Source organism: Lonchura striata, chromosome 2 (assembly GCF_050655825.1).
Source record: "Lonchura striata isolate lonStrDom1 chromosome 2, ASM5065582v1, whole genome shotgun sequence".
Classification (NCBI taxonomy): Eukaryota; Metazoa; Chordata; class Aves; order Passeriformes; family Estrildidae; genus Lonchura; species Lonchura striata.
Window position 1 is genome coordinate 117,925,943 of NC_140704.1, and position 9,286 is coordinate 117,935,228.

The window sequence follows — 9,286 nt, forward strand, 5'->3', positions numbered from 1 at the left end:
CCTTTCTGTTCAGATAAGATGTGATCTCACGCATCAAGGAACAGATATGTCTTTCAGCTTGTCCAGTTATACTGGTGCACAAGAAAATGCGCCAAGAAACACATCCCAGGTTGTGCTAAGGTTCGCAAGTCTTGCGACTGCTCGTTTATGGGCAAACTTCCTCTGCATTCATCCTGCATGAAGTGTGGTACTGCTAACCCATCTTCCGAGGTACGCATTGAAAAATAGGGTTGTTGGTACTATCGAAAATACGATCGAATATTAGAAAACCGAAATGGGAAGAATTATTACAGTTTATGAGAATGTCCTATTTATCAAGACCTCTCTCAATATGATGGCAGTAGGATAGTTGTAAAAATAATTAAAACCGCTTCGAACTGTTATTGGGAAAAACAAACAGTAGTTGTCTTTACAACTACTCTATATATTCCGATAAAATGAGGGTCGCTTAATTTTGAAGACGTCGTGATTTAATAAAACCAACTTGCCAAGGAGGCAAAGCACAGAGAACAAACTGATGGGCAAGGGGACCCTGCGAGGCAGCGACAGCGACAGCCAGACGGGAGAAAATCTGTCTCTCTTCAGCTACGACTCCTTATAGCTGCAAGCGGAGAAGCAACGAAGCATTCCCGCGCCGCTCCCTCGGAGCAGTTGGTTACAGCGGGAAGGAGCAGAGCAGGAGCAGCCGGGGCGACTCGGACCTTCTCAGGTACGACTAGAGAGTGAGAAAGTGAAGCGTGAGACACAGATGACGAATTGTCTTCTCATGACCAAGCTACATCCCAAATATAGCCGCAGGAGAAGCCGCTTGTGCCTCTCAGAGCGTTACAGGGTATCTCGGCACAGCTGTAAATACTCTGTCCCTTTCCCATCTTTTGGCTGTGCTGCGCTCAGGGATGTCCACCGGCGCACGGCCTCGCGGGCCGCTCTGCGCTGCCCCTGCGGAGGGCAGGGCTGAGCCGGCGGCGCTCACGAATGCGCTGCCGGTGCCCCGAGCCACACCCGGCACGGTGCCGCGGGGGCGGGGGCAGCGCTGGCGGCGGCGGAGGCCGCGATGCGCTCAGGTGCCGGGCCCCGCCGCGCCGGGAGGAGCCGCGGGGCCGCCCCGCGGGGCAGCGCCGCGGGAGCCACGGCCGCCGCCCGGCGGCGCGCCCGCCCCCGCCGCCCCATTGGCCGCGCCGCGGCTCAAATAGGGCCGGGCCGGGCGCCGGCTCCGGCAGCAGCGAGCGGGGTCCGAGTGCCGAGTGCGTCCTGCGGCCGGCCGCAGCTGCCGGCTTTGGCGGCGGTCGGCAGCGCAGCGCGTCCCGTCCCATCCCGTCCCGTCCCGGCGCGAGATGAGCAGCCCCGATGCGGGCTACGCCAGCAGCGACGACCAGGTGCAGGGGCGGTGCTCGCTGCCCATCATGATGCCGGCCATGTGCCCGTGGGCAGAGTCGCTGAGCCCGCTGGGCGAGGCGAAGGCGAAGGGCGGCGCGGCGGCGTCGGGGCCGTCGGGCGGCCGGAGCAAGGGCGAGGCGCGGATCCGGCGTCCCATGAACGCCTTCATGGTGTGGGCGAAGGACGAGCGCAAGCGGCTGGCGCAGCAAAACCCGGACCTGCACAACGCCGAGCTCAGCAAGATGCTGGGTGAGCACGGGCGGGCGAGGAGTCCCTAGAGGCGGGTCCAGAGGGCGAGGAGCCCGGGGGAAGCGCAGGATCGGTGGCGTGGGCGGCGAGCGGGGGGATCCGTGGGCTGTCGGGCCGGGGTCCCGGGGTGGCGGTCGCGTCCGAGGGCGAGCGAGGCTGGCGCACAGCCGGTGCGGGCTGCGGGCGGTGTCGGTGTCGTGGGGAGCGGGCGTGGGTGCCGGTCGGTGAGCGGGCGGTCTGACGGTGTCGGTGGTGGGTGCAGGTAAATCGTGGAAGGCGCTGTCGCTGGCGGAGAAGCGTCCCTTCGTGGAGGAGGCGGAGCGGCTGCGGGTGCAGCACATGCAGGACCACCCGAACTACAAGTACCGGCCGCGGCGGCGGAAGCAGGTGAAGCGCCTGAAGCGGGTGGAGAGCGGCTTCCTGCAGCACGGCCTGGCGGAGGCGGCGGCGGCGGCGGCGGCGGCGGGGCCCGGGCTGGGCGGCGAGGTGGCCGGCGGCGGCAGGATGTGCGTGGAGGGCCTGGGACTGGCGTACGGCGAGCAGGGCTACGCGGCGGCGGCGGGCGCGGGCCCCTACCGGGACTGTCCGCCGCTGGGCGCCGCGTTCGACGGCTACAGCCTGCCGACGCCGGACCCGTCGCCGCTGGACGCGGCGGAGAGCGAGGCGCCCTTCTTCGCGGCGGGGCTGCAGGAGGAGTGCGCGCTGGGGCCCTACGGCTACGGCCCGCACCCGGCGGCCGCCGAGTACCCGGCGGCGTCCGAGAGCCCGTCGGGCGCGGCGCTGCGGCGGCACCTGCCGCCCGCGGAGGCGCTGGGCGCGGGCGGGTCGCTGCAGGGGCTGCTGGGCTGCCCGGCGCCGCTGCACGCCTACTACGGGCAGTGCCAGCCGCCGGGCCCGGGCCGCGGCCCGCCGCCGCCGCCGCCGGGGGCCCTGGGGCAGCCGTCGCCGCCGCCCGAAGCGGCGCCGTGCCGGGAGCAGCTGGAGCAGCTGCGGCCGGAGGAGCTGCTGGGTGAAGTGGACCGCACGGAGTTCGAGCAGTACCTGCGCTTCGCCTGCAAGCCCGAGCTGGGGCTGCCCTACGGCGGCCACGACGCGGCCGCGCTGTCGGCGCCCGAGGGCGCGGGTCCCATCTCGTCGGCCGTGTCGGACGCCAGCAGCGCCGTCTACTACTGCGGCTACCCCGACTTGTGAGGGCTCGCTGGGCACGGCACGGACACTGGCAGGGAAGCGCCCGGCCCCGCTCCTATTTATGTAATTTATTTGAATCTCCTTGGGACAGTTTCACAGACTTTGACTGGGTGGACATAAGCTGCTATCCTGGTGTCCTGCAGGCTACAGGCGTCCTTAGAAATGCTTTTCGTGTGGTGTTAACGAAATGTTTACATATTTTTTTTCCCCATTTCAATCATGTGTGTGATTATCAATATTTTTGCAGAATCAGCAGTCTTACATATTTGTCCAGAGCGTGTTTATCGTTGTGTTTTTAACTATATTGTGTTTTAGCATTTCCGGAAAATAAAGGAATGTACAGCTCTTTCTGTCATTCTTCTTGGTCACGTGGCTCTTGAGTGAGAGTAATTTTAAATTGAATTTATACTGCCCGAGGCAATGCTTTCCAAAGGCAGCTACGATTTGATTCTTTCACCATGACAATAGCTCTAAAATAGCCTCCAGGGCCTAAGGTGTTTTTTCCCCATGCATGGCTCTATTCTTATCACATAGCTTAATGGTCAGATCTCTGCTGCTGGTCTGTGTCTTGGAGTACAGAACATGTGATTCTACTTTTGTGCATTTTATATATTTTTTTTTTTCCCTTAATGCCAACTGAATTTGCATTAATTCATTGGGGAAAAAACCTCCAGTCTGCAGCAAAGGAATCTAAGTAAGTTTGAGATACTTATTTTAAAGTGGGCCTGGAAATACACTGGTTTTGGAAAATTGTATATGAGCAGGTGACTGCTGTATGTAGTGATTTTTGTTTGAACCAGAGGATTCACAGACAGGATTGAAGGTGCATGTAGAAATTACATTTCTTTCTGCCCACCTACCTTCAAGTCTGTTCATGCCATTTAGTGCCATGGGGGTTTCATGACCAGTTTATACCAGTGAGGAGAAAAAACAGTGCAGCTCAAGTGCTCATCTTGGCTACTTTCAAGGATCAGCTGACCATTGAAATGTTTTTATTTTGGCATGGTCACCTGTGCTGTTGTGCCACTTTTGCCACTGCAAGGGTACAACTGCATCATTGCTCTTCTGATGTTTGGAAGATGCTGGCTGGGGGTCTACTTACAATTATTGTGCTGGAGATTTTTAGATATTTTAATTTGCCAATGACAGTTCAAAAGTGATAGGCAACAATAAATATTTTTGGAAAGTGTACTTTATTCTACTTAGTCTACTATCCTCCAAATTTATTAGACTACTAAGTTGTGGGAGGAGAAATCCTGCAAAAAATCCATTTGTGCAGTTTATGCTTATAAATTGCACAATTTTTTACAAAAATTATATGACGGTGACCATTTTTAAACCCATTATGGGCCCAGAGCTTGCTATATTTTCAAACAAATCTAGTCAAAACATGGGATCAAATAATGTTTTATTTATTAATTCAGAAAATGTAATTTTATTTTGGTCTCAAGAAATCCCGATTATGTCCACTACTTCCAGTCTGGTTTTTAACAGCATGTCAATGAAGTACTAAAAAAATCACTTAACACAGCACTGCCTTCAGTGTCACAACATCTTCTCCTCTTCAACTTGACAATGAGAGAAGTATGAAAGCCAGTGTATGATATTAAGGGGGTTGGATGCAGGATAGGAGATTAGTCTGTGTACATGTCACTGTTTTAAAAGCAGAGTCACTTCCACATAATATTTTTCGTCTAGATAGAAATATTTGATATTTTAGAATTGTAGGCTAGGAGAAGTCTAACAACAGTGAAAACTCTAGTTGAACAATTGGATTGTTCCAGTTGTCTCCTAGATGACCAGCCCTGCTGGTCACCATCATGGTAATCATACTCTACAGTTATGGGCTGCTAAAACTGTGGCAGGGATTCTTTCTCATACTTTTGCAGAAATGTTCTAAAAAAGCCCCTCGGAATAATAACAAAGACAAATTAGGTACTTTGAATAGATGTTTAGGTATATTGAAGTAGTATTAATTTTGTTTTATTGCTATTTTTGTATATTTATTCACTACATACATCCTAAGACATCTTTTTAATAGTACTGTAGTATAGCCTCAGTAGCTAGCTGAATTCTGTTATAAAATGCAATTAAAAATCCTCCTCCAGTAAAAGAAAATTTAAGAAGGGAAGTAAGCTTAAGTTAAAAAGTTCCAAAGTGAGGTTAAACAAATTCCAGGGTTAAGGTTACCAGCGCAGCTCCAATTAACCTCTAGTGAATACCATTATAATATCAGTATTAATTCTAAATGATACACACATTTTCTATGGAACTTCAATGCAGTTAATCCCTATCTTAAACAAGCCATAGTTTGAAGCCAAAATGCTCCCTAATTATAGCACTTAGATCACTTTTTCCTTCCCAACATCTAATTCCCAAGTCAATTTCCTGTTGCCTTGCAGTTACCATCTGATTTCTACCTAGAACTTCGTCCAGTATCTGCATGAAATGAAGCAGCAAATGAGGAATATCTCACCAAACTACAGCATCTAATCCACTGTGTGAGCCTGTTCTTTAATCTGGTGCACAGTGAAGGAACAAATATTGTCAGTGTGCTTTTGAGATAATAGTGTAGGAAGAAGAAATGATGCTGGGGCTGTGGAATAATTGGTTTGATTCTCATTCTGGGAATGACATCTGTTACTTTGCTTCTGTATTTTTTGTACCTTCCCTTTTGCTGTAGTCTCCTCTTGTACTCTGCCTGGTTTGCTCCTTTTTTTACACACATAAGCCTTTTTCCTTTTTTTTTAATAGGTTAATCACTCCCACCCGGTTCATCTATTCTTTCTATTCCCAAAATACTGAGCTTTTCCCCTTTGTCTGAAATCTACCTGTATTTTCTCCCTTTCCCTGGTGGCTTGCCTCTTTTTTTTTTTTTTTAACACCTATTTTTTTTTTGTTTGTTTGTTTCTAGTTGCCCACTCTCTTTGTCCTTACTTCTGCTCCTCAGTGTTTCCTGATTGTTCCAGTCCCAACTGTGCCCTTTTTCTACCTCCTTGCAAGCTCCTATGAGGTAGCTTCATTTTTATAAGCTCTTTCTTCTGCCTTCCCACTTCACATTTCATGGTTTAATTCTTATTATTTTTAGTTTCTAGCTTCTTAAAGTTTCAACTTCGGACCTTAACAGCTTTCCATGGAGGAAATGTAATCACACCTCTTATATTGATGGACTGCTAAATATCAAAATTACTACAAAAGATCCAAACATTGATTTAATATGATTGAAAAAACAGATTTTCTCTTCCTCTATTTGCAGGAATATCTGACCAGCTTTAGCTGAAACTCTTGTACTCTGCTGGAGTCAGCTGACTAGCATGAAAAATTTGTGGTCCAAATGTGTTGCTAAAGCTGTAAAAAGCTGACTTCATGTTCTTTAAATGCAAACTTTTAGACGACTTTAGTTGCAGGCACCTGTATATCACTTTCAAAATCTTCTGAGTATAGTTCTCAAGCAAGTATTTTCACAAAGTCCTACGCAGGAATGTTCAAATTTGTCCTGTATTTGACGGCCACACGGAGCACTTTCTCGGTTGTGCGGGACGTGCTTGGCAGCTTCCCTTGTGTGCGGTGGGCACCGGGCTGGCTCCCGGGAGCGGCTGGGACCCGTCCCGGTGCGGGCTGGAGCGTCCCCCGCTCCGAGCCACAGCTGCTCTCCCGGAGCTGCTGCACGAGGGGTTTGTGGGCTGGAAAATGGGGTACGCCTTATCCCTGCTGGATCTTGGCTATCCCAGCCCACTCAGGTTATCTGAGCAGCTTCTGGAACTCTTAAAGGGACTGTTTTCTTCTGTCATGATAAATCAAGGGTCATCATATACCCAAGGCTGCCTGTGTGGTAAGCTGGAAATCAGAGAGTGGAAGCTTTTAGGTATTTTAAACACCTATAAAAAGTATTTTTATTCAGTTCCTTAGAGCTGTTCTGCAGACACCACATTGCTTTGACTAATTTTCCAAACTAATATTGTGAAAGCAATAATATTCCTTTTACAGCTATTATTAAATCTATTGATTGGTTTATTAAAAGTCTTAGTTTTTATTAAATGAATATGGACTTGGAAGAGGAATATATTAAGTATTTTAGCAATCACTATATTTATGGCTGCATATGCAATGATTACTACATTAATAAAAATTGGTATATAGATTTTAAATTTTGTGTTATAGATTGCAGTAAAAAATGGAGAAGACTAGGATAGTCAGTGGAGCATAAAAACTTTAACCATGGCATCATAATTTTAATGTCCAATTTACACTCATTGTCAGGTAAATTAAAAAACATTTTGTCTTACCCCAGTGTTTTAAAAATGCATTTAATTAAATGGGCACATGGTCATGTGGAGACAAGGGACTTCTCATGAGATGTCTTAATGTCCAGGTTGTATGGTGTATTTTGTATAGTTTGAGATTAATTGTAGTTCAAAGGTGTCTTTCTTAGATTTAATTCAATCATGAATATACCTTATGTATTACTACATATTGAAATTGCCACGCCTCTTAAAATATATTGATACAAGTTTTGAATTTTGAGGTAAAGAAACTGAAATACCCAAATGTCATGGTATATGTCACCTGATAGACATAAAATTGAAACACTACTCATGATGTCATGAATCCTTCAGTAGAAAGAATCTCAAAACAAAGAGTGTAAGGAGAAAATATACAACATTTCAAAGCAAATCTAGAAATGCCCTTTGAAATATCAGTAAGTATCTGAGACTTCAGCTACTGAGGCTCTTTTGTTATGACTCTGTTCTATCCTTTTAAAATAATTCATCTTTATATTATAGCTGTATTGTGATGCAAATTCCAGATACCTGACATTGAAAAATATTGAAGTAAGATTTTAGAAACAAAGTTCTTCAGCAAAACATTTTTTTGCTTTGTTTAAAGAAGGATACCAGCATCTTCTGCATTTTATTAAGCAATAGTTCAGAGAAAGTAAATTTCCATCCTTTTCCTTATCAGAGAGAACTCACTTCACAGAGTATTCCATAGAGTTATCAGGGGAATATAGTTTTTGTTCAAATTGAGGGTGGCCTCTACACTTACCCACAGAGAATATATTTAGGTACCAGCAAATCTTGGGTTCTTTCCAAGGCATTGTGGAATTACTTTATGGTGTCTGATTTACTTTAAAGCTTCTTGTTATTGCCACATAGAAACAAAATTTATCCTGCACACATCCTGTTTAAAACAAAAATTTGTCTTCTGTTGAACAAAGATAAAGAATATTAGAATGTTTTTCTGGGTAAAGGTTGTGTTCAAATTAACTGGAATGGTGAACCAATATTTGTGAATTCATGGAGCTGAACAGTTTGATACCATACAAATTCTGGTTTCAAATGCACAAATTAGTATTACTGGGGAATAGCTAAGGTAGAGTCAGGTTATGTAGTCTTGATTTTTTTTTCTTTTGGTTTACGCTTTCATTGTATTAATGAAAGGTGCCACTCCTACAAGTTTCTGTGAGCTAGGCTACATGTATTTCCTTGATTTACACATAGTGTTTCTGTATGTCAACCTATGACAGTTTTGCCTGTGCAAAATCAACAGTGAAAACTGGTTTCTCTGAGGGAGGTAAAGAAGATTTGCCCTCAGAAGAGTGCAATTTGTATAAATTTCTCATGCTTTTGAATTTGTTATGATGACTGAGAGTGAAATGCTGCAAAAACACTCACTAGCACTGATGCAAAAACCTTGAATCACAGTGTCCTGGGCTTGCTTTAAAAATAATGGATTCAATTCACCGCTGATTTGGAGTTAGAGATTAAACCCATAGAGAACTATTTAATGCATGGAAAACTTGCTAGAATTTGTCAAGATACAAATGCTGTTTGTTCTGTTCTCAGACAGAATTACCTAAGTTATTTCCCTATAAATACTACTGCAGAGCAGAATACTGGAGAAGGCCAAACCTGAGGCAAAACAAACAAACAAACAAACAAAACCCAAAATAACAAATGAGAAAAGAGAATATCAATTTTGCTATTCCTGAATAGGTCAGAGTAATATCTCAGTGAATAACCCACTGGTTTGTACCTACTCATATATAGTCTGGAAATCCCTACAGGAGATGCAAAAAATAACAAGGGCTGTTATTTTGTTGCTGCATATTGAAGTGACCACAAGAGATCATCTCCTTTGATCAGTTCTTAGTGTCCTGCAAGGAATCTTAGGTGTGTTTAATTTACGAGTCTGATTTCCAATTACAGCCCTTAAAGGCTGCTCTACTAACTTCCCAGCAAGTGTAGCATCACTTAGACTCTGTATCATTAATGAGGGGCTTAGCTACTTTTACCCAGATGAGTTTCTTGTACTCAGGGGTGGGTGTATTATATAAGCTTGGGTAATCACTTATCTTTTCAGTATAGTCTGTTCTGTAGTCATTTACAGGCTGTTCTAGTTGGGAGAGGCAGAAAACTAGGCTTTGTCTTTCAAAATCTGCAAAAAATCTCATCCAGATGAATTTAGTCTT

The 9,286-nt window shown here is 46.3% G+C and overlaps 1 protein-coding gene across 1 annotated transcript; it reads left to right on the plus strand.

Annotated features, from left to right (window-relative positions):
• Window positions 1–1,220: 1,220 nt before the first annotated feature.
• Window positions 1,221–8,757, plus strand: LOC144247190 (transcription factor SOX-17). The gene is made up of 2 exons (XM_077787058.2): window positions 1,221–1,626; window positions 1,889–8,757. Exons 1-2 carry the CDS (start codon window positions 1,335–1,337, stop codon window positions 2,815–2,817), a joined length of 1,221 nt encoding a protein of 406 aa, XP_077643184.2. The 5' UTR covers window positions 1,221–1,334; the 3' UTR covers window positions 2,818–8,757.
• Window positions 8,758–9,286: the final 529 nt, after the last annotated feature.